The sequence below is a fragment of the Octodon degus genome, unplaced genomic scaffold (genome assembly GCF_000260255.1).
Source record: "Octodon degus isolate 3935 unplaced genomic scaffold, OctDeg1.0 scaffold00104, whole genome shotgun sequence".
In the NCBI taxonomy this organism is placed as follows: Eukaryota; Metazoa; Chordata; class Mammalia; order Rodentia; family Octodontidae; genus Octodon; species Octodon degus.
In genome coordinates this window covers 7,370,786-7,396,978 of record NW_004524680.1, presented here as the reverse complement: position 1 = coordinate 7,396,978, position 26,193 = coordinate 7,370,786, and the positions used below count along the sequence as shown (strand labels likewise).

Genomic DNA, 26,193 nt, shown 5'->3' with positions numbered 1-26,193 from the left:
TATAGATATAGATATAGATATAGATATAGATATATTTGTGTCATTATTATTTGTAACCATTTTGAAGAAAGTTCAGTTCTGGCTAGACTAAAGGAAGCTTATTTATTAAGCAAAATAGATCAAAAATTCTCCTCCTCCTGTCCTTACTGTCCCTACCCATTCACTCCTACAATCCTGGGGAAAGCAGAGGCAGGCAAGAGTATGCAGGCGTGGCATGGGCAGGCAGAGCCCAGCACAGAAGTAAGGGCCACAGAGGCACAGCAACAGCCCATACAGAGGCAGTGACAAAGGTGACAAGCAGCCACAAATGGAGGAATGGGTCAGATAAGTTACTATATTAATAACAAAAGCAAACAGGTTTCTTCCTGTTCATAAAGGAGCTTCAGAGAAGAGAGAACTAGACAGATCCAGTGCTGTTGAAGTAGAGTTGGAGGCACCATACGTGTTTATGGTTTTCAATACTTATAAACAGATACTGAAATAAAGGCAGACATAAATGTGATTGTGCAGAAGATATACATATGGACAGATAGGCTGCTGAGCTCAATCCACCAGAGTAGAACTCCAATAGCAATGGGCCCACTGAGCACCCAAATCTCACTTCTCATCTCCATTCTCCACTGAATGGATTAGGAGCTCTTTAGAAAAATGGTTGCTGTAAACCTTAGAGGGTGGGGGGAAAAAGAAAAAAAAAAAAAAGCTCAGAGGAAAAAAGGTATAAGATAAGCCCAGAGCATTTTTCTGCACCAGAAAGGAGGGAATGCCCAAAGAATGATGGGCAAGTGACAAAAGGAGCCAGCTTGAAGAGGCTCCCATGACAAAGAGGGACAATTTGAGGGTCGGAATGATAATATAACAGATGTTACCATCATGAGAATATACTATAGAAAACAATGAGTTGACAGACAGATAGACTGATCAATAAAACTACTACTGCAATTTTCCAGTTGTGAGGTTTTCTGGCTTTAGATAATAAGGATTTCTGAAACCAAGTAAAATTACATTTCAACATTTCTTGAGAGTGATGGAACTTAATGCAGCTGATTTAATATGTACAAACAAGCATAATAACTGAGAAGACATAGTGAAGAGACTTCTAATCAGAGGGAAGGCTTCCTCTGTAAGAACCTTGTCTGCAGAGACCTCCTTCCCCAGCATCCATGCAACTCCTACACGGGAGGGATGCACCCTCAGCCAACAGGCAGAGGACAGTAGGGCTCAGAAGAGGTAGCCACTCTCTCAAAGTCGCACAACATACTACAGCACACAAGACTGAGACGTAAGACCACTGAACATAACTATATGATTTCTTCCCATTTTACGTCAAGGGAATTTCCACAGCTGGGCACAAGTACAACAGACAACGTCGATCTACTGCAGGTGCCATCATGAAGAAAGGCTTCCTTCTGCACCAGCAGGTCTCACACAGCCAAGACAGAGGGTGCTCAGAGCAGGACACGGCACTAAGCCAGCCTAGAAGGATGACCCATGGCTTCTCTCTGGGGAAAATAGGATCTCGCTTTGACCAAAAAAGAGAAATGTTACAGAATAAAGAATTACAGAGCAAGGACAACATACATATTCCCAGTTTTCATACTTCAAATGGCAAATAGAAGAATAGCATAAAAGTGGCGAGCACATGAAAGAAAGCAAACGTTTATCTATAGATGAAAAGTAATCCAGAACATACACTTCAGCCATTTGTACACTTCAGCCATTTGTAGGTAAATGGATGCAACTTGAGCCCATTCGAGTGACAGAAGTAAATAAGACACACAAACTTACACATCACATGGTTGCTCTTACACGAGCCACTTTAGAATATATATATGGGGTCTAGGGAGATCTTTTTCAAATGGATGGGAGAACAAGTGAAAAAGGAAGTGAGGAGGAAAGGGAGGGAAAGGGAATGGAAAAAAGTTATGAAAACAGAGCTTTTACAAATTTGGGAAGGGGACCAACAGTTCAAAGGAGCAGGGAGAGAGGAAAAGGGCAGGGAATTTAAAAAGAGAGAAAAGCGGTTTAAGATGTATCCCATGCACATACCAACTCACTATCACTGTAACCATTATATACAGGGAACATGTACTAATTTTAATAAAAGCTGTGCCTAGCACTGAGCTCACTGGCAGGAAAGGATGCCCTTGAGAGTAGACAGCCCAGATCTGCTTCCTAAAACTCTGCTCTCCATGATAAAAACTGTCCTTCATATTTTATTTTACATGCCATGGATTTGTGTTTTGGTGATTACTAGTCCGACCCATGAGAATGAAGAAGCTCTGAGCTCTGTCAGTATTATCTAAATCTATAACATACATCAAACCCCAAGCACAGCGGAACTAGGGTGGAGGGCAGGGAAAGGGGAATGGTGGGGAGGGAAAAAACAAGCTAAGTACTTTATGTGTAACTGCACGTCTACCAAATTAAACCTGTTTCTCTGCCTAACCAAAACAAACAAACATTTTGACAGTTTAAAAAAGTGGCACGAATATGGGATAAGTGTGGTCGAAGCAAGGAATAATATTTGGAGGAGGATTAATGGCAATGTGTCTTCTATAACAAAATATATATTTTTTTAAATATGTACCATGATATATACTATGACAAAATAAGTATCTTTTAAAATATTTATATAGCACTTGTCATGGTGTCTGGCATATGAAAGAAAGAAAGAAAGAAAGAAAGAAAGAAAGAAAGAAGGAAGGAAGGAAGGAAGGAAGGAAGGAAGGAAGGAAGGAAAGAAAGAAAGAAAGAAAGAAAGAAAGAAAGAAAGAAAGAAAGAAAGAAAGAAAGAAAATTAAGCTAGAATAAAACCACAGCCCCAGACCTCTGTGTTAGTAGTAACAGAATCTTAGAGCTGCCCTCTGAGCAGAAAGTCCAGTGACCGAGGGAGATGACACACAGCTCCTCCAGTCAAGTGGTAGTGCCCCCAGGCAGTGCTCTTCCAGGGCAAGGCGCCAAGCTGGTGGGCAGCTCCTGCTCAGCGCAGCATCCACTCCTGCACACAGCACAGAGGCCAAGGTTGGGACTTCTGGTCACCGCACAGTGGTGAGTGAGGTAGGTGGACATCACCCATTGCAGTGATCCTGGCTAGCTGCCTCTGTGACCTCCATCTCCCTTCCACTGTGCCCAGTAATTCCTGGGCTTTGCTCTAGGGAACCACATACACACTCACTGGCTATGTTATTTGAGGTATGACTCAGATATCAGTCCACAGCTCTGCAAGAGGCAACAGGAAGAAAGGCGACACTCAGAGATGCTCCTAAAAAGGTTGTACCATCTTTGCCTCATAGGTGTTCTCAAAAAAATACATTCACTTTTCTCCTAGAAACTGTGAGAAGAGGGTATCAGATTTGGAGTTCTGCTACCATTCCAATGCCAGGTGGGGCCTGAAACTACAGCCCAAACTGCAAAGGACACAGCAAAGACAGGGAAAGAAATCGAGCCCTGACAAGTTGTTTGAACCCTGGCTCTGGTCCTACCTAAATAGCTCCCTGGGTTTTCAGATGTGTATGTCAGAAGGTCTCTTTTTGCTTATGGCACTTTGGGTTGGGTTTTCTACCAACTGCCACACAAAGAATTCTAATGAACAGATCTGCTTCTACATTCAACATACAATCATCCCTGGGCCAATGAAGACAAGAGCTATTCCAAGAGCTCTCAACAAGAGGGACCCAAAATGTCAATGCAAACATAATTTAGTTCCATTCATGCTAGCAAATAAGACACAGTAGACACTGTTGGCTGCTAAGCCAGCACCAATTTCTCACTCCTCCCTTGCTCACCTACATGATAGATTCTACGAATGCTATAAATGTATTTTCTTAGCTCTTCTCATAACTCCAGTTGGCCATAAGACACATTTCTAGTTAGTGACACTGCAGTGGAAGCCCACTATGAATCTGTCAAGCTCATTCTTACTTTCTTAAACAAAAGACAGACATCCCCACTCCTGTCCTCTCTCCCTTCTTCTTGCCTTGGATACAGAAGCATTATTTGGGGCTGCTGCAGCTCTCTGGTAATAAAGACGGAACTGTCAAAAGGCTATTTCCAACTCCTTCATGATAAAACTAACTTCCTATTGGGTTTCTAAATGTAATAGGTTGGGGCTGGGGAGATGGCTCAGTGGAATAAGTGCTTCCCTGGCAAGCACAAGGGCCTGAGTTCAATCCCCGGTTCCACCAAAAAAAATAAAATAAAAATAAATAAATAAATAAATGTAATAGTTTGCTTCTGTTTTACAATATCGTTATTTGGATGTTTTGTTTTATTGGTTTTTTGGTGGGCTTTTTTTGTTTTTTTGTCTTTGTTTGTTTGTTTTTTCCAGTGCTGGGGATTAAGTCCAGGGCCTCCTCATACAGGCTAAACAGTTCTCTACCACTGAGCTGTGTCCCCAGTACCTTTTAAGTTTTATTTTGAGACACAGTCTTGCTAGTTTACCCAGGTTCACATAGAATTTACAATCCTCCTGCCTCCACCTCCAGAATATCTGTAATTGCAGGAGTGTGTCACTATACTCAACTAGCTTTGTGTTCTTCACAGCTGAAATAGTTCCCAACTTATACAGAAAGTAGAATGAGTTATATCTCTTAGAAAAAGGCTTTATAAATGTTCTAATCCTTTAGCTAAATCTTGAAAGATAACTATCATAAGGCAGAGTAATAGAACCAAAAATGTTCCAGACAGAAGATAAAACCTAGACAAATAAAGGCTGTCATACATTTTGCCCACTTTAAGTACTTCTGAAACCAAGGGCTTTGAGGACAACAGGACCAAGCAAATAAGAGGCTCATGACCGAGTCCAGAAACAGAGTGGGCCACAGGGGGCCATGCAAGGTAGGTGAAGCCAGCAAGATGGATATTATGCCATAAGCCATGAGAAGCAGTGTAGGCTGCGAGCAGCCCTGGCTTTCCAAGTTCTCCAGTTCCCTCTCATACCGTGGTCCCCCAGGCTTAGGTAGAGCCTGCTAGGGACGCTCCAGCAGAAAGGAAGGGAGACTGAAGACTTACCGATGGCACTCGCCCACGTGTTAGCTAGCACACTTCCCCCAGTCAGTCTCATGTTTCCAAACAGCTCAGGGATGGAAATCTCAACATGACAGCATTCTTCAGTCAATACAGTGTTCGAAAACATGGGTATAAAAATGTCCCAAGAGGGCCGGGGAGATGGCTCAGTGGAATAAGCGCTTCCCTGGCAAGCGCAAGGGCCTAAGTTCAATCCCCGGTTCCACAAAAAAAAAAAAAAAAAAAAAAGTCCCAAGAAAAGAACTAAGGTATACCCAATGCCATGCGCCATGCCTATGTTCCATGACATTTTTGAATGTCAGCTCAACTAGACAAAACCAAGCAACATTTGTGTTTTGTAAGAAGAGGAAAATGAAGCTCAAAGCAGCTACAACTATATCCAAGGTCACAAGCTAGCACAGCACAAACCCAGCACCGCAAGACCAACTGCCAGATTATCTCAGGGCCCAGCCGGCCTACTTCTAGGCTGCAGGAATAGGCACTTCCTCAGTGGTACCAAAGCTCTGCCAGGACCATTCCCTCCAGCATCAGTGACAAGAGGCCTGGGTGCTTGGACACTGAGAACAGCATCAGAAACCCAGAATGCTCTATGGGGTTTAGGATGTTCTATAAGGCTTTCTAAATTTAAAATGATCCATCAGGATACAGATTTTAAAAATGATTAAGAAAGGCTTTCTAACATTTTATTTTTAAAAAATGAATCATGCCCTTAATCCCAAATCAAATACATTCCACTTTAGGTCTTACTCATACATAGATCCAAAAGGGGTATTTTCTTTCCAGCTCCTGTCAGGGACAAAGGAGTAGTGTGGGCCACAGAGGGACAGCACCCTTCCTCATGTGCATCTGCCACGGTACTGTGAGGCCTTTCCAATATACTCCAAGCAGCAGCTAAAGCAATGCTGCTCATCACCTCACCTTTTAGAGCTGCACCTGGCCACTGTCTGATGAATGGCCTCAAGGATTCCCTTCAGAACACCAGTGTACAACCCAAGCATAGTTTCCAGGACCTCTGTGCATAAAGACCCTTTCTGCCGCCACCTCTTAGGGACACCCAGTTCTCATTGGCAACACACACACCACTTTAAGGGCATGTAGGCACAAAGAAAACCAGCATGTGGTAAGCACCACAGCAGGCACTGTTACATGTTACCACACTGAATTCTCATAATAACCACATGTGATGGGGCTTTTGTTCTTAGCTGTATACTATGGTGTCAGATGGGGATCTAAGCCACCCAAAACCATGAGAGATCAATGACTCACTGGTGTCATACAGGTGGCCTGCAAGTGGAGCCCCAGCTGCTCCTGCTGCATTACATGACCAAAAGGGACCTGGGAAGCAGAGCTACATCATAACCATGTCCAGGAGGCTGTGTACATCCTAGGCTGCATGGAACCTAGGTCCTCAGTACGTCTACTCAACAGTAGATGCCAAGTTTCAAAGGCTTCTTTCCAGGCTCTAGACAAATCTGTCAGAAACTCAGAAATCACCTCAGGAGATTAGTTCATAAATTTTATTTAAGGACCCACTCCACACATGTCAGAGGCTTTCCTTTCTCTAAAACCTTACAATGTTTTAAGAGAGACTGACACAAGAAACAACGACAGGACCTGCAACTGCTATACAAGGTAGCAGTGGGCACTGTGGGGACACTGAGGCAACAGCAAGGCAGGATGCCTGGGAACTTCCAGGAAAATGGCAGAGTGGTGAGCAACACAGAAAAAGCCTTTTCAAGATCTGGTGCCCAAACACTGGAAGACAGTAATGTGACAAAGAGAAGGAAGGAAGTGGGTCCCTGCAGCCCAGGAAGGATCTAAAGTAAGAACTGAATGGGGAAAAGGAAAAGAGAAACCTCAATAAAGAAGGAAGAGGCATAGAGCGCTTATCCTTGAACCTTGACTCACTGGTGGGAGGGGAAGTTCAAAACTACAGATGCATAGTAACCACTGGAGACCCCAGAGTCCTCCACAAAGAAGCAGCAGCCAGGTGGACACAGCAGACTGCCATAGCTGGTGAGCTGTCCTGGACAGACATCCTGCAAAAGAGGGCAAATGGCCACGAGCCATCTTGGAGAGGGGTCAGCTGAGCTCAGAACCCTGAGTGGCTGCTGGCGCCACCTAGGGGCTCCCCACTGAGTCCAAGACTGCAGGGCACACAGGGGCTGCTGCAGGCTGGGCAGGTCCTGCATAGCAGCCAGAGGCAAACCTGAGCTTCAGTGGAAATACAGTGCAAACCACGTGGCCTGACTGCTGGCTGAACACAGACTTGGGCTCTGCCCACATCATCTATGACTTTGGCAGCACAGACACACTTTAAAGTGCACATGTTTTTTCTTTTCTTATTTTCTTTTTAAAATTATTTTCTCTCTTGTCTTTTATTTAGTCCTCATTTTTCATTCCTGTTTTTTAAGAAGAGTAGGAATATGGTTTCAAGCTTTTTTGTTATTGTTCTGCTCTTGTTACTTCTTCCTTGTCTTTCCTCCCTGTCTTCTGCACCAGTTTTCCAAAGTTTGTGAGATCCTCTATGTTCACCAGCCTTTCTTCTAATCTCTTCCTTTTCTTCCATTTGTCTGTTTTTCCTCTAGCCTCTTTTAAATTTTCTCCACTGAGGGTAAAACTGCAATATTGACAGCTTATTCACTGCACAGAACTTCCTAGTTGGTCTTAGGTTTTGTTATATAACCACAAATCCAGATCATCCGGTTTAAGGTAGCAAATTAATAGTTACTTTCTGTTTGTCACTTTCTAGACTGCGACTGATGCTAATGTTATTGCTGATTGTACCACTTTAGCCAAAGAGACATAATTGTTTTAACCAGTTGTTTGTATTGGCAAACCATGACTGAGATTACTAAAAGACATAAAAAATACTAGAGGTCAGTGCCAAAGAAGGGGCTGGGCCAAGTAGGCAGCAACCTGTTGTCCTCAGTGAATTGAAGAGGTAGGATCATGCAACTGACTTAAAGCCCAAAAGCCAGCTGTAGCCAGAAGACACTTCTGAGAAGTAGTTGTTGCCTGAAGGATCTAAATACTAGCAATAAAGTTACTCACCACAAGAAATTTACAAGCATCAACCCAGGTATTAAGCCTTTAAAAAGTACAAAATAGAGGACACATAAAACAAGCTGCAACTCCAGACTTCTAGCTCACCAAAAGACCCAGCGGTCAATAAGGTGGGACAATCAGAAAGCCCACCACCTGGACTCTGTGAAGTGGTAACAACAAAGCAAATGAATGATGGTCTACCAAAAAAAAAAAAAAAAAAAGAAAGAAAAAGAAATCAGAAATAATTTCTTAGATAACTATAGAGATGATGATGACCATAATGAAAGGAGTTTGGGAAAATGATGGAAACCATGAATGTCTGACATATGAAAGAAATAAAATATATGAAACAGATTCAAATAGATATCCAAGGGCCAGCCAAATAGCTCAGTGGATTAAAGCACCTGCAAGCAGGTGCAGGGGTCAGGGGTTTGATCCCCGGGGCCTGCCATGCTAGCCCCACCCCCAGGGCCCACTGAGATGGCAATTGAGACTAGGCATGGTGGCATGTTCCAGTAATCCCAGCTCTTGGGAGGCTGTAAACAGGAGGATCACTACAAGTCTGATCTAGTAGTGAGACCCTGAACACGCTGTAGACCCTTCCCTAAAATAAGAAGAAAAAAAAAAAAATAGATATCCAAGAGATTTAAATTTTCATTTAAAGTGTAGACAGCACAATGATCTAGTGTGAGGACAAAATTTCAGATAAAAAGACAGGATTGCAGTTGGTGATCAGGAAAAGAAAGATTTCTAACTACTATTATGGACAACTGAACTATATTGGAATATTTTGCTGAATTCACGCACCTACAATATTTAAATGACAATGGAATGCCCTTCTCTGACAAAACTAACCAAAAAGGATGAGAGTATGCAATGTGTACATTATTGGAACTGTCCTACCAATTTGATTTGAAACTGTCTCATTGCTATTTGTTTCTCAATAAAATTATGGAAAAAATAAAAAATAAAAAGTAATCTTAAAAAAAAAGGATTTCTACACAGAACATCAATTGCACAAGAAACAACAGCAAGAATCAACTAATGGTGTTATATCGAACTAAAAAGCTTCTTATAGGAAAAGAGTCCATTAGTAAAGTGAAGAGACAACCTACAGAGCGGGAAAAACTTGCAAGCTACTCCTCAGACAGAACTAATATCTAGACCATAAGCATAACTAAAAAAATTAGACCACCTGAAATTAAAGGCCTAGTCAAGAAATGGACAAGAGAAATGGACAGGCACTTCACAAAGGAAGAAGTGCAGAGGGGCAACAAATACATAGTGAAATGTCCAACATCTCTGACCATTAGGGAAATGCAAATAAAAACAATGCTGAAACCTCATCATACCGCAGAATGAATGGTAATCACCAAGAAATCAAACAACAGCAAATTCTGGCAAGTCTGTGGGGAAAAGGAAACACTCCTGCATGTTGGGTGGGAACGCAAACCAGTACAACCATTATGGAAGTCAACACGGAGATTTCTCCAAGAACTAAAATTAGAAATTCCATATGACTCAGCCATTCCCTTCCTAGGTCTTTGCGCCCCACAAGTTTAAGAGATCACACTACATTGACACATACATACCAACATTTAGAGCTGCACAATTTGTAGTAACTACCTCCTGTTAGCAGACTGCATACCTATCAACAGATGATTGGACAAGGAAAATATGGTATCCATATATAATGGAATACTACCTGGCTAAAAGAAAGAAAAAATTAAAACATCTGTAGGAAAATTGATTGACCTGGAAAATAGAAGTTTGAGTGAAATAAACCAGACACACTTAAATATGATACAGAATCTCTCATCTGAGTAAGAGAAAGTACAAAAATAAGATGGATAGCAGGAGACAAGGATGGATCTCTTGCAGTAGGGAGTGGGTCTGAGAGAGCAAGGGCAACGGGTGAGGTGGAGGAAAAATAAGTAAAGATACAGCACACAGAGGACGCTAGCAGCCTCAATGTATGTGAAGATGATGTGCCATAACACCAGCTAAGATTAATGATATCAACAAGAGTGAAAATTGGGGTGTAGTATTAGAAGAGGTGCAGGGAGGGAAGATTTCTTTAAAGAAAGAAGCAAGCTGTACTATGTACATGTGTCTACCCCCAAGCTGATTATAAAATGAGTATCCTGCAAACATGTACTAGGGAAAGAAAAAGATTAAACAAGAAAAGAACTTTCCCAATCATAAAAAAAAAAACTAACCAAAAAAGGGGGATACAAATGAACGATTATTCTGTATCTTTATACTCAGTCAGGATAGATACACAGCTGCCTTCTCTTAATTCAGTGAATAGAGAGGTTTGTTCTAATAGTGTTTGTGGACAGGATATCATGTCTGTATCTTGTACAATTAATAACCACTAAGACAACAATATGCAATGTATTAATGATTGAAACTGCGCTAGTAATCAGTTTTCACACTATCTCATTGCTATTAGTTTCTCAATAAAATTATTTTTTAAAAAAAGATTTCTTAAAATTCAAAGGACCATGAGAAATCAATTCAGCAGATGCTAGACAATGCAAAGAAGAGTAATTAAAAAAAAAGCATTAGATAGGAGTCAATGAAAAAAACAGAAGACATCACATATGACATTAAAAAAAAAAAAAAAAGATGTTCACAGATATCTCAGCAGAAAACTTCCCAACCAGGGAAAAAGAATTTAACATACATATAAGTGAAACACATAGAACTCCAATTAGCCATGATAAAAAAAACCCTACACTAAGGCATAAAATAGTCAAGATTCCAGAAATTCAATATAGACACAGAATATTAAAAGCAGTAAGAGAAAAGAAACAAATCATCTATAAAGGAAAATCCACCAGAATCACAGAAGACTTCTAAACACAAACCCGTAAGTCAAAGAAAGCTTAGACTAAAGTATTTCAAGGCCTAAAAGAAAACAACCTGTGGGCTAAGTATATATCTCAGTGGCAGAAGTACCTGCCTGGCAAGCATATCGTCCTAAGTTCAATCCTCAGTACAGAGAGACAGACAGACAGACAGACAGAGACACAGAAAGAGACAGAGACAAGAGAGAAAGACAGAGAGAGGAAAAACAACCTCTAATCCAGATTGATGTATCCCACAAAACTATCTTTCAAAATTGATGGAGAAATAAGATAATTCCATGACAAAGAGCACCTGAGGAAATTCATGAATACCAAACCAGTATTCTAAATGTTCTAAAGGATATTCTGGAAAGAAATAAGAATTATAATTCCATGAACCCCAACAGAATGAATTCACCAGGCAAGGTGAACTACTAAACAGAGGGGTAAAAAACAGAGCCAACAACAGGAAAATAACATGATAAGGATAAAACAATATATATCAGTTATAACCATCGATGTTAGTGGTCTCAATTCACCAATAAAAGACACAGACTGACAGAATGGATCAAGAAACAACATTCAACAACATGATGCATACAAGAAACACATTGAATTCAAAAAGAAACTCAAAGGCTGAAAGTCAAAGGATGGAAAACAATACTCCAGGCAACAGAAACCTGAAAAAAAAGCCAGGACAGCTATTCTATTTCCAAACAAAATGGATTTTAAGCCAAGACTGACTAAGAGAGACAAAGAAAGTCACTACATCCTAGTAAAGGGAACAATCCAAGAGGAAGAAATAGTAACCATATATATACATATAGAGAGATTTTATACATATATATATTTATATATATATATGTATGCATTAAATACAAGTGCACCCAAGTATGAAACAAATGTTAACAGATGTGAAAAATCAAATAATATAATTGTAATGGAGGTCCTCAATATCCCACTGTCAGAAATAGATTAAGTACATAAAAATTGACAATGAAATATTAGAAATGAACCAAACTTTTGAACAAATAGACTTAGTAGATATCTACAGAGTGTTTCACCCCACAATACCAGAATACACATTCTCCTCAGCTGCATGCAGGACTGTCTCCAAAACAGACCACATAGAACATGCTTAAGGAAATGCAAAAGAAACTGAAATTATTCCAAGCATATCACACCAGGGTACAAGGAAATTGAAAATCAATGGCAAAAGAAACCACAAGAACTTCACGAACACATGAAAATTAAATAGCACTCTCCTGAACAACCAATGGGTCACAGATGAAATTAAAGAAGAAATCAGTTTCTATAATTAAATAATGTCAGTAGAACAGACCAGAACTTAAGGAACACAATGAAAGCAGTCATATGCGGAAAATGTACAGCAGTGAATACCCATTTGAGGAAAACAGTGAGCTCAAATAAAAAACTTAATGTTGAAGACAGGGTGCCTGAAACGAGGGTGAGAAATCCAAGCGAGTGAGTAGGCACCCATCCACAACATGGGAGGTGGTGAGCAAAGAGCAAGCAGCAGAAGAGCTGCCCCATTCCTGGGCCACTGCTTTGAGGCTCAGACAGCAGAGCTCACGGAGTGCTCAGGAGCACAAAGGAAAGAGGCCAGACTGGTCCCTCACAGTCCAGGAATAAGGATGCAGACATGGGACCTGCAGGCTAAATGCTCATGCGGCTCTGCCATTTGACAGCACGGACTGCAGCAGCCCTCACAGCCCAGGCCTTCACTCTCACCTGAGACACGTACACTCTGAGGACCGCCATGAGCCACACACACAGCCAAGCAGAACGGGTCTTGCGAAGGAGTGACCAGAGCAGGGGATAGCCCTTGGGGGAGGCAAGCCTAGTGTCCAGGCAGCAGTAGGCGCAACTCACTTGACAATGGGCAGCTTTGTGAAGGGTACTGGAGGCAGCGTGAGCCCATCAGGGAGGGTGAGGAGCTCCATCGTGCCAGGACACTTGGATGTGTAATTCTCCAGACTCTGAGTCACATCTTTCTTTTCTGAAAACAAAAAACAAAATATAGGTTCATTAGACAAAAGTAAAAGAGGGTGGCTTTTATTTGTTTTATTTTATGCAATCCATGCCGGTCCAACGAGTCCAATCTTCCAATAGAAATAAAGGGGAAGTGATCACCAGAGACAAGAACAAAGCCACAGCTTCATCTGATTTATCTGAATAATCATTAATGGCTGCTCCACGTCAGGGCTTATTGGTAAAAATAAAACTAAGTTTCTATCCTCTAGCGGCTGTCCTTTTCCTGAAAAAGTAAATCCTTACCAAGCTCCGAGAAGGTCACTAGGCAGGATAGAGAATTGGTGTGTTTCACAGCAACATTTCTCCACCACGCGCTCATCAGGACTTGTGCCCAGAAACCTTGTTCTCTTATCTATCTAACCAAGAATGCAAATGCAGAGTTTTGGGAGGTTAGGACTTTTCCTCTCAAGCCCAGTCTTTTCGGAAAGGAAAGGAGGACAGAGATGGTGGTAACAATGTTTTGTCCGCGCTCACACTCTGAGATGTCCCAGCACTGCGAGCCTGAGCGCACACCCCACACTCTCAGATGGTGATACATGTAGGCTACACCTCACACTGTCCCCATATCACAGGTGGAAGCCCGGGAAGGGGCTCATGGTATAAGTGCTCATGCACTTCCCTGAGTGCTTCTAACTTCAGTGTTTTAATTTTTTTAATCACTTTATTCACTTATGTATTTGGTGCAGGGTCTCAGTACACAGCTCCAACTCATAGGGACCCTCCTGGCTCAGCCTCCCAGTGCTGGGGTTACAGGCATGCACCACCACACCCGGCCTCAGTGGCCAGCGCGGTGCGCGCAGGGTACTAGGGCCAGCACACTATGTGGTACCAGGGACTGAACCCAGATCCTTATGCTTGCCAGACGGGCGCTTAGACCACCGAGCTATCTCCCCAGCCCTTCAGTGCTTTAAAGAAATGAGAGCATAAGAACTGCGGGATGGTGTGGACAAGTCAGAGCAGTAAGCTAACCCAGCCTTCGGCAAATGCTGTGGCCCTCTCTACCTTCCGTGCAGCCACAGCATGGGAGATGGTCCAGCTTTCTGAGCTTCGTGTTCCTGCAGTAAGAGCAGAGCCTAGCTGAGGAGTCACCAAGGACAAATGAGACAGTGCTTTGAAAAACAATGGCCCAGAGATCTGAGCACTGGATAAATTGGAATGATGACCACTGTCACCATCAGTATCATCTGGCTATATCTGAGGCAATCCCAGATGGCAGACAGAGAACAGGCAGATGGCTACAGAGTTAGCCTAGGTGCTCCACCCAGGCTGGGGAGGGCAAAGCTTCCTAGAACTCAGGCACAGATTTTGATTGATAAACTGCTGCTGTCTCCGCAGCCTTCTTTAGGAAGCAAGAAAGTCAGCAGAATTATTTTTGAATACAATATAGTAATGATAATCTGTAACATGAAAAAAGTCTTTAAATAATCAAATCATCCCCAATTTATATATAACTCTCCAAAGGGCTCCAGCTGATACCATGCAAATTATCTTAATTTGCCTAACATTAGGTAGAGCACTTATAGTTTAGGTGTCTTATTAAGTTAAATTATACACAAACACTCTTAGTAAAATCTGCTACAGTGAAGGAGAAAATAAATCTATCAGTGATGTCTAATGCTACTCACAAAGTATCCAAAAAGTCAGTCCTGCCTGCAGCCTTTCTAAGCTGTGAGTAGCCAGGCCAGTAAGTAAGAAGGGGACACAGGAGAGGTCAGGCACAGGCACAGGCCTTTCTTTCATCAGGGACCTCATGCCTCTGACGAGAGTCCAGTGTTTTCTATGAAGTGAGAGACCTCAGCATTCACTTATTCCCCTTGACTGCCAGAGCTATGCCTGGTGGCTCCCTGAAAGATATGATTATACTTCATGCACTGCTATGGTCTGAGTGTGCCCCCAAGATTCTTGTGTTGGAAACTTTACTCCTAATTCAAGTGTCAGCACAGGGGGACTTTTGGGAAGTTTTTAGGTCATAAGTGCTCAGCCCTTATCTTTAGAGCAGTGCCACAATAAAAGGAAATGCCACCATCAAAGGCAGTCTGGCCCCTTTTCATACCTTATACCCTTCTACATACAGTCATGTGAGGACACAATGTTTCCCCCTCATGGACGACACAGATTTTGAGGTGCCACCTAGCAAGCAGAGAGCAGTCCTTAGCAAATGCCAGTGCCTTGACCTTGGCCATCCAGTCTCAAAAGTGGGAGAAATGCAGTCCTGTTCTTTGTAAAATACACTTTGCGGTAATCTATAATGGCAGCACAAATGCACTGAGACCTCCACACACCAAGTACTAATCTAGTAAAGTGGGACAGTATGCTGCAGGAAAAGAGAAGGTCCAGGGACAGGATCAATTCACAAGAAGATGTTTAATGGTCATCCGTTTCCATGGCTGTCACCAACTCCCCTCCAGAGGCGCTGATTTCTGCAGGGAACAGGAAGATGGACTGCTTCCAGCTTTTCTTTTCACACTGCCAACTAAAGGACCTCCTGATCATTTTAGTGAGGTTTGCAGAGTGAGCTGCTGTTATTGAATCCCCAGCACAGCCTATCAATTATAAAGTTCCCATTGACCTTTCTCCTAATGGATTTGAACATCTGCTATAAACTGTTGCCCAGATCTGTTATTTAATCAGGGATTACAAACTGGTGACTTTCTAATTCTTTAATTTCTCTGCACTTATAAAACAATTTGTATTTAAGGAAGGATTTTTCTCCTCATCAACCATTTGGTTGTCCTAAAACATGATGATATTGACAGGAGGATTAATAAATGGTTGCATTTTTTACTTCATTCACTGAGTACAAAATGGTGCCTGATTAGCTTCCGACATGACCAAGGAGCTGTATATTATCCATTACCATTAAGAGGTGGTAGATTTTTATGTACTTGATTGGCATCACTTTCATTTTGATGTTCAGATTGTCCTGTTTAGTCCAATGGGAGTCCCTTCAGGTTAGTTCCTGTGTCCTTCAGACATTACTCTTTGATAGCTTGCTTTGTTTCCAGCCCCAGGCCTGAGTTAAAATCACTTCTTTTTTAAAAATATATATTATTTATTTATTTATTTATTTATTTGGTACAGGGTCTCACTACAGCTCAGACTCATAAGTGATTCTCCTGTCTCAACCTCCCCAGCACTGGGATTACAGATGGACACCACATCACCTCACTTTGGCGCCAGCATAGTGCACCCAGGGCTCTGGGTCCAGCACAGCATGTGGTGCTGGGGATCAAACCTGGGTCCTTATGCTTGCCAGGCAGGTGCTTAGACCAGGAGCTATCATTCCCACCCTAAACCACTTCTAAGAGCTGATTCCTTTAAGTAGGAAATAGTGTCCAGAGACAGAACCTGCAGAATATTCACAGGTATTGAATTGAATGTCTACTGTTTCTGTCAGCCTGTATAGAGAAAAGACAATTTACAAAATGTTTTAAGTGCTGAGACTATGACTGTTAGTTTACATTTTTTTTTAAAGTTTGACAGCTAAACATAAAGGGTGTGGTACTACAAGCTCCTTAAAGAGAAGAACATCTTGTCATTATTCACAATCCATTTTCTAAGCAAAATACTATACTATATTGTTGTACTATAGTACAGTATACTATATTATACTATATTTTGTGCCAAGTATTATACTACCTTGTTTTTTTTTGGGGGGGGTTGTTTTTGTTTTTGTTTTTTGGTGGAACCAGGGATTGAACTCAGGCCCTTACGCTTGCCAGGGAAGTGCTTATTCCACTGAGCCATCTCCCCAGCCCTATACTATCTTATTAAGACTAAAATTTTTAAGGCAATGAATCCTAGAACCTTAATATTCTCTCATTTGAAATAGATATTAAGTCCCTTCTACAAAAGCCCTTCCAAAGGAGGGTAAAAGGGTTTTCTGGGGGTGGGGGGGTTGGCAGTACTGGGGATTGAATTCAAGACCCCGTGCTTGCCAGGCAAGTGCTTATTCTACTGAGCTATCTCTCTGCCCCAAAAGCATTATTATTGCCCCTAGAAAGATGATAAAAATAAATGAGGCAAATCTCTAAATCTGATTATAAATTGGTATTAAATGCTAACAAAAATAATTAGTAATTTTAAGCATAACATTTACATTATGATTACACAAGAAATTCCAATTTTTTAGAAACGCATACTAAAGTACAGATGTGAAATGCCATAAGGTTTCCGTGATTTTCTTTAATCTGACAAATAAAAAAGCAAAAGGTGAAGTAAATTGTATGCAAAGCTCAAAGATCACTGGTATACAGGCAGCTGTTACTATTCCTTTTACCTTTATGCTTGAAAGTACTTTGAAGTGATATTATTTACTGGGCATGGAGAAGTGAAATGATTTTCACAAGGCTACACAGAGGAACAAAGCTGACCAAATCTTCCAGGATCAACAGATGAGGCCTGGCCACTGCTATTCTATGTCACCATGAAGTCAGAAAAAGAAACAAAGCCCTGGTGGCTGCCAACATTTGTTCCTTATGCCAAACTGAAGTGATGATTCTGATAAATGCAAACATGCTCAAAACATATGATTCGGTCAGTGGGAGGTAATGACTGTTAATTTACTAAAACTCAGTATATCCCATTTCATTGTTATCAGGATATTCAATAATAATTTCAGCCAGATTAAAGCATCTGATATGCTCAATAGCTGTATTTTTCAACCCAGATATTAAAGAACGCGTGCAGACAAAAGAAAAATTTTAACAAAAACTAGTTGTCACCTAATTATATTGTTCTTAATAGAAGCAGAAAATGTGAGCACCAAATTTTTTCTCATAAATAATTCACATGCCATTTAGCATTTCAAGAGCTGACGCTGGCATGAAAACCAGTACATCAGGATTTCACAATTTATTCTTGTTTCTTCAAAGTAATAATCTGCGACAGCCATGTCTGCATTTGAGTCAGTCACAAGAAGATTCTTAATGGTCTCCTGTTTCCTTTACCTACACAGGTAAAGAATAGAAAGAGGAAAAGAAAAGATTTTTCCCAAATCTGAGAGGGAAAAAGAAGGACAAAAGAAAAGAAAGAATACAGAGGGAAAAGTAAAGATCTGGTTTAATACAATCTGAAATTATATTTTCTGAATCAATTCTAGTATTTCCACTTACGAAGCCACAATTAATATTTGAGTTGTTTTAATGAATATTATCGATCTTTCAACATAATAATGCTGGTGAGAAAAGAGAATGCTGTCAATGGGAATGTAGATTAAAGAAAATAGTTTTAAAAAACAGTAAAGAGATTTTTTAAAAATAAAATAAAATAAAACTACATCTACTTTCTAACTGCACAAGCTCTTCTCTGGGCATACACCCAAAGAAGCTGACAGCACTCCCTCTTAAGGACATCCGGGCTCCATGTTCACTACACCATGACTCACTCCACTCGAGATACAGAAACAACTTAAATGTCCACTGATGAAACAAATGGATAAAGAAAATGTGAGATATATGCAATTAAATATTGTTCAGCCTTAGAAAAGGAGATTCTGCCATCTTTCTCAAAAAGATAGAGCTAGAAGATATTATACTAATTGAAATAATCCAGAAAAACAAGATAAATGTTGAATAAATCATATATATCTGGAAATTTTTTAAAGAAGCACAAGAAAACAAGAGATATGAAAGAAGGAGGATTTTGGTCCAAAAGGTACAAAGCAGACAATACACAGCGCAGACAGGTCTAGAGCTCTAACGTGAACACGAGAGCTAAGTTAGCGAAACTGTGTTGTATTACGGATATTTGTTAAATAGACACACCTTAGCTGCTCTTGTCATTAAAAAATGTAAGATTACATATATGTTAATCTAGTTCACCATAGTAACCACTTAAATATCTGTATTTACCCTGTGACATCATGTTATCAGCCTCAAATGCACACTATTTGTTGTCTGAAATAAGGGAACACAAAAGATTTACAGGTTCTCTAAAGTTAGAGGTTTGGCACTACTTTATTGGAATAATTAGAAGATATGTAGAAAAAAAAATCAGGTAAAGGTTTGAACCAACTATCAAACATCTACTAATAGACATTTACAGAACACTACACCCATCAACTTCAGAATTCAAATTCTCTTCAAACACTCACGGGGAATTCACCAAGATGGACCATATGGTCTGCTATAGAACATATCTCAATAGATTTTGAAAGACTGAAATCACACATAGTATATTCTTAACCATAACAACATTAAAACAGAAGTCAGTAACAGCATATCTACAAAAGCTCTAAATACTTGAAAGTGAAGCAACACACACCTCAAAGTTTAAAAAAAAAGTCAAATTTTAAAAATATTTCTAACTGGAAAAAAATATTTCTAACTGAAAGATGATAACACATGTCAAAATGTGTGAGCTGTACCTGAAACGGAGCTTAGAGAGAAAGTGAAGCTTTAAATGTGTATATTTAAAATGAAAGGTCCAAGGGGCCAGGGAGGTGGCTCAGTGGAATAAGTGCTTGCCTGGCAAGTTCAGGGGCCTGAGTTCAATCCTCAGTTCCGAAAAAAAAAAAAAAAAAAAAAAGAATTAAAATGAAAGGCCCAGGGGCTGGGAAGATAGCTCAGCAGTCTAAGTGCCTGTCTGGCAAGCACAAGGACACAACTTCAAACCCTGACACCACATGCCATGCTAGGCACACTGTGCTGGCCACCAAAACCAGGTGCACACCTGTAATCCCAGTGCTAGGGAGGCTGAGACAGGAAGATCATTATAGTCCAAGCTGCATAGCAAGACCCTCTACCAACTAAATAAAGAAATAAAATATTTTTTTAATTTTAAATAAAATAAGATAAAATTAAAAAGGTCCAAAATCAAATGTTTAAGTCTTTACTAGAAAATAAAATAAAATTATACAAAAGTAAAGTAGAAAGGAAAAAATAAAATAAAAAAGAAGAAACAATAAATAAAATCAGCATCAAGTATTAGTTCTTTGAAAAAAAATAATAGAACTGATAAACTCCTAAGAGAGAAACACAAATCATGCATATCTGGAATAAGGAGACACATCCTCCTCATTAAAAGGATAACAAGGAACTATTATAAACAACCACATGCCAATAAATGTGATAACTTTGATGAAATACATAAATATCCTAGAAGGGGAAATGACACCAAAAAATAATCTTAATAACCCTTGCTCCCCGGCAGCTCCTGTCCCAGATGGCATAATTCATATGCTCTATCAACCTGAAAGGGAGAAGTATATCCATGCTACACAAAGTCTTCAGCAAACAGGAAGAGGATACACGTTCCAGTCTGTTATAAGGCCAGTATAACCCTTGATTCCACAATCCAACAAATAATTAAAAGAAAACAAAACACCAAAAGCAATACATACTTTTCAATAGTCTTGCAGAACTAAAGAGGCAAACAGCAGCACTTAGGACCCACCGAGAAGGAGGGGGTCCCAGGAAGCACCCCAAGTTCTTAGATGTCATCCCCAGAGCACTGCACAGTGAGAAAAACAGCCTTACAGAACTGTTATGCAATGACACAAATACAAATCAGGGCAAATTCTAAGAAAAGGGGCACTAGCGGGACAAAGAGAAATACCTAAAGAATCCTAGAAGTTTGGGATGAAACTCAAGAAGCCAGGGGGTGTTTTCTGGGCAGGACAAGTGGCAGTAAATGTGATAGCAATGTCCATGAGGATCACCACACTTGCAAGTTGATTAGTCCTTTGTATTCCAAGTAATATTCCAAAGAAAGTTCATTAGCTGCAAGAACCTAAGAACAACCAGGTGAAAAGTGAGTGGAAAGAAGGATCCTGGTGCCTCTGCACCAGGGAGTGAGGGGGATTTAAAGTGCATACAGGCAGGGTTCCAAAGTCAGGTCCTCAGCTTGGGGCCGCCCTTGTACAGCCCGAGTTAACCCACGCAGCAAGTAAGACATTATGATTCACCTCCCAAAGAGAGGAGACAACTGAGGAGCCAGATAACAAAGAACTCTCTGAAGGCACCCTGCCAGGGAGCAAGACTGAGATTTGGACGCCCAACCTTTCACATCTAGTACTCATTCTAACACACAGAACACTTCCTTGAGCGTCCCCGTACCCACTTTACAGCAGAGCAACTTGAAACTTGGGACTTTCAAGAGGTGAACTGCGGCACTAAGTGGCTAATTAAATTCACACTCAAAAGCTCTGCACTCAGGCTTTTTCTTTTCTCACTCTATCACACTGCCCACCCAGACTGTGCTCCAATATGTCAGAAAAACAGTTATCTTGGACAGCCAGTCGAACACCTGCAGCAAGCCTTGTGGAGCAAGTAACACCAACACAGCTTTTCTTCCCTCTGCATAAACATTCTGGTAGCATAATGGTCCAGCTACGAAGGATGATGAAGAAGTCACCTGCCGCCATTCTCAAGATTAATGATATGACAAGCCAGGAGATGTCTAAAACCTGTCATGAAATGGGAAAACAAGTCTCTTCCTTAACAGAATAATGATGAACCTGGATAAACTTGCAGTGAGGTGCATTAACGGCTTCCCATTAACATTACTTTATATTTGTTCTTCATTTAATTTGCATAGTGGCAGACTGCAGTCCCTCAGAAGCAATCATTCAAGTGTACCAAGACAGTAAGTATTTCTCTGTGTTGTCCCTTTCACATATACAAACATGTCCCACCAAAATAAAACAATTATGTTAAGCCTTATAATTATCTATTTAAAGTGCTACCTAGAAATATTTAAACACCTCTAGAGATTTTAACATAATATCTAAAAGGAGAAATTACCTTTAAGAATAAAAGCTTGCTAGGGCAACCCACTTCAGGACCCCTCCTGTCTCTCGGGACCTATTCCTATTCCCCATTCCTTTTCTCCAATAAATTTTCCTAAAAAATAAAATCTTGCTAGATAATTAGAAAACACTTTCACATCTAACTATGGTATAATGCTAACTGTACCACAGCACAATAATATGATAAAAATGTATGTCATCATTAAAAATGACATATATTTAAGTCTTCAATAATATAGAAAATGTGAGGCCAGGTATGTAGGTCAGCAGCACAATGCCTGCCTGGCAAGCACAAGGTATTAAGTTTGATGCCCAATTAAAAAAAAAAAAAAAAAAGTATTGTGTTATATAAAAAGTCAGGACATAATTACATTCACCCAGAAAATTCATTTCTTTAACAATAAGATTTTTAAAATATAAATAAGCAATAAAAAGTAATACTCTAAAATGTTAACAGTGCTTGTCTATGTAGGATTATGCATAATTTTATTACCTGTTGGTTTTCCAAGATTTCTAAAAAAGAGCATACATTATTTCTACAATAAAAATTACTTTTAATGCATGAAACTGACTTTTTGAAAAAGACTGATAAAGAAAAGTCAGAGATTGAATTCTTCGTCCGATGAACAGTTTGCAAATATTTCCTACCACTCTGTAGGTAATCTTGTCACTAAAGTACTTCCTGTGCTGTGCTGAGATGTTTAGTTTGATGTAACCTCATTTGTCAACTTTGCCGCTGTTGTTTCCTGTGATTTTATATTCTCATCAAAAACTCCTTGCCCAAAGCTGGGCGTGGTGGCACACACCTACAATCCCATTACTCTCAAGGCTGAAGCAGGAGGTTGACTTCCAGCTGGAGGCCAACCAGGGCTACAAAGTGAAAGCTACAAACTGAACAGCATAGTGAAACCCTGTCTCAAAAAGGCAAAAAAAAGAAAAACCCTTGCCCAGAACAATGTCATAGAGCATTTCTCCTGTTTTCTTCTTCGTCTTCATCTTTTTGTTTTTAGTTTGGGGCTTTACGATCAAGAATTTAAACCATCTCAGGTTGGCTTCTAAACAAGGCACATCCAGTTTCTTATCCTTGCTCGAAAAAGGTGCCTTTCTCGAAAATCATTTGGCTGTAAGGATATGAGTTGGCTGGTAAATGCTCAACATGCATGAAAAGCACTGTATCATAAAATGTCAGTGGCATAAAGAAGTTTTGAGGTTCCTTCATATTCCCAGAGGAAAAAGCTTAATTTATAGTTTTTACTAGTGCCACAGAGATGTTCTTCAGTACTCAAAAAGCACAGTTGCAACAACAAATGCAACTGACATTTTGTGAGGATAGACTACACGCCTGGCACTGTGCCAAGAAATTGGCTCCAAAACCTTACCAAAGTACTATTGTTATACCTCCTTTACGGACAAGAAAATCAAAGCTTAGAAAGAATTACATCTCTCTCAGTACACCTTTAACATTTCCATTACAATCTCTCAACTGTAACATTCCCCTTTATTCTAAAATTATTTCATAGGTCACTCAATATTCACTTGTAAATACTGAATATCCACCTGTATAAGACAGATCCCTGGATTGGAGATAGTTCAGTGGTCTAAACACCTTCCTGACAAGCACAAAGACCCAGTTTAATCCCAGGCACCACATGCTGTGCTGGCCCTGGACTCCCAGGTATGTCACACCAGCCCTGAAACTAGGTATGGTAGCACATGCCTATAATCCCAGTGGACTCACAGATTTTAGCAAAAATCAAAGCTGTTCCTCAGCTCCAGGGCTACCTGCAATCCATTCCTGCTCTGACAAATGGAATTTATCCTCATAAATTAGTGTTTTAAATTTCTTACTAAGAACCTAATTAAAGATCTGGTACATTTTTTTAAAAATAAAATAAAATGATGAAAGATAAATGGTAAATAAAACGTGGTCTCCAAGGAGTTCATAATTTAGTGAGGGAAACAAATACGAAAGTTACTTTCAGAATATAAAAAAGATGAGAACTAAGTAAGATAATAAGGAGATAAAAAGAAAAAAGTTTTTCCTCTCCTAATAACAGGGAAAGTACAAGAACAAACCATGCTACAATGGGAACAGCATGAAAACCACATACAGTCTAAAAATCAAAATGCCCAAGAGGTATGAAACATACCATGTAGATGGATAAAGTATGAAACTGGGCTGAAAGGTGGTCTGCATCAAATTACGAATGTTGCTGAGGTGGAGCTAAGTACATTTGAGAGAGGAGGAACAATCCCTGTAGACTGGGAAAGAACAGAACACATGCAGCCTGTGAACTCAGGAGAGAATTCTAGCCTTAGTGTGAAACCATGGTTGGGAGGAACAAAGCCAGCAAACAGGAAATGATGCTAAGAGTCTCTGTCTGTGATCCAAATAATAGGGATTGAAAGTCTAAACTGGAGCTATGACCAGGGAAGGGGAAAAGAATCCTATATGAGAGAAATTCAACGACTACAACGGACATTCCAACAATTAATAGGGTACAGAATAAGTAGAATAATTTGAGGACTGCTCAGAAAAAATTTAAACTTTCAAGACAGTAAAATGGTAACACACTTACACAAGAAATAAGGTGGTCTTAGGATTCTCTATAACATTTAGGACACATATTCAGCCTTCATTTAGAAACTAAAGCTCAATTCATGAATGGAAGTCTACCTGCAAAATCACATGCAAATGTTTGTTTTTTAAAAAGCATATTCTGATAACATGACAGGCATTAGATGTCTACCTTTTTAAAGGCAGTTCCATTAACAGTTTGTTTTTAAACTTTTTTTTTTTCATTCCATTTTGTGCAGTATGCCAGAATATTTATTGTGAAATTCAAGGCCACACAAACAATGTTTGGGGGAAAAGAGAAAAAGAGCCACGCCAGCTAATCCTGTCAAATTCACTGCCTGTCAGATTGTTGATATATACCTTCTGCAAATAACTTTTTTGGAGAAGGAAGTAAAATCAGCTGGAGCTGAAGCCTTACAAAAGTACATTTCAAATAGACCAAGGGCTTCCTCTTAGATCCCCACCATACATCTTCAATGAACTTTTTTTTTTTTTTTTTTTTTTCTCCAAATGCCTTCAGGACAGGTTTGGCTGGCTTGAGCTGCAGGGATCCAACCACAGCAACCTGAGCCTGACTGCTTTGTTGATGCAGCCACTTAAAAGAACTGAGCTAAGGGGCAGGCCCCCTTCAATGAACTTTTTAATCCATGTTGTTATTGACCTTCTTTACAATTTTTAGTTTAATAATCTCTGTTTCCTAAATTAGGAAATTAGTTATACATTAAGACAACATATAACTAGTTTGCTAATTTCCCTAAACCAAAACTTCTCCAGCTGCTCAGTGTTCCTCACCAAGGTAATACTAAGTGAAATCAACATGCGTCTATACCATAGCCCTAAAGTAATGGTACTCAGCATTTGAAGTGAAAGTTATTTTCATGAGCACAAGTTACAACACTACAAGACTTTGTTCAGCAGATGTTTCTCCTGTTGCCAGAGGTGGCTGAAAGTCAGCTGAGGGCTCCAAATCCCGACTGCCTCTGGCTATGCCCTCTCTGCCCTTCAGCTAACTAGGGAGTTGGTTTGGAGGTGGGAGGTGGGGAAAAGTAATGTGGAAACCAGAAGGCTACTGGAAAGTTAGGAAAAACACTCCACGTTCTTCTTTCCCACGCGCTGCCCCAAGAAACACGATAAAATGAGAGGACAAGGTCCATCTCGTCAAGACCTAGGCCGCAGGACAGCACAGCCTCACTGGGCCAGGGCCAGTGTTACTGTGACACTGATGAATGGCAAACTTTTAACGCATTTTCTTTGGGCCGAGTAGCAAAGTAATGAGCTGGCGGCAAAATGAAAGAGTAGCTGAATAAATTAAATCTGACGTTTTCTATCTCATCCAATTCTTGTTTTTCAAATGAATAACAACCATATCTCAGCTGAAAGACAATCAGGGACAAACTAGAGGTGTGGTATTTAATGCCAGCTGACACAGCCTTTGGTGGGTTCCGCTCTTGTCACTGTGGGGTGGTAAGAGTCCACAGTCATGGGTGCACTGGGCCCTCTGGGGACCACTGAAGGCAGTGGCTGCAGCACCAAACTCCAGGGTGTACTCCCGCTCCTCAGGCCCTCAGGGGAGCTGTGGAATGCTAGCTCACCTCCTCGACCTCAGCTTCCTCCCTGTAAACCAGGCTCATAAGAGCCTCTGTGAGGATTGAAACTGCATACAGAAGCACACACACCAGAGCGCAGCACACAGAAGGAACACTCTCAGGACACAGGGCCCTGTAAGGTAAAGGCTGGCCATTTGTTCTCTGCATCTCGAAGGTGCTGCATTTGAGGGAATATACAACACCAAAAAAAAAAAAAAAAAAAAAAAAAAGGATAAATAATAGAAGAGCAAATCAGAAAATTAATAAATCAATTTCAGCATGCCAGTACTGTGACATATG

General features: G+C 40.4%; 1 protein-coding gene across 5 annotated transcripts in view; it reads right to left on the bottom strand.

Moving 5' to 3' along the window:
• Trappc9 (trafficking protein particle complex 9) overlaps positions 1 to 26,193 on the bottom strand; it is an 847,990-nt gene that overhangs the window by 669,244 nt on the left and 152,553 nt on the right. For all 5 annotated transcript variants that reach the window (XM_023723940.1, XM_023723939.1, XM_023723941.1 and 2 more), the window contains one exon: positions 12,819 to 12,945. In XM_023723940.1, coding sequence (XP_023579708.1) covers positions 12,819 to 12,945 — 127 coding nt within the window. The remainder of the gene's footprint in view (positions 1 to 12,818; positions 12,946 to 26,193) is intronic.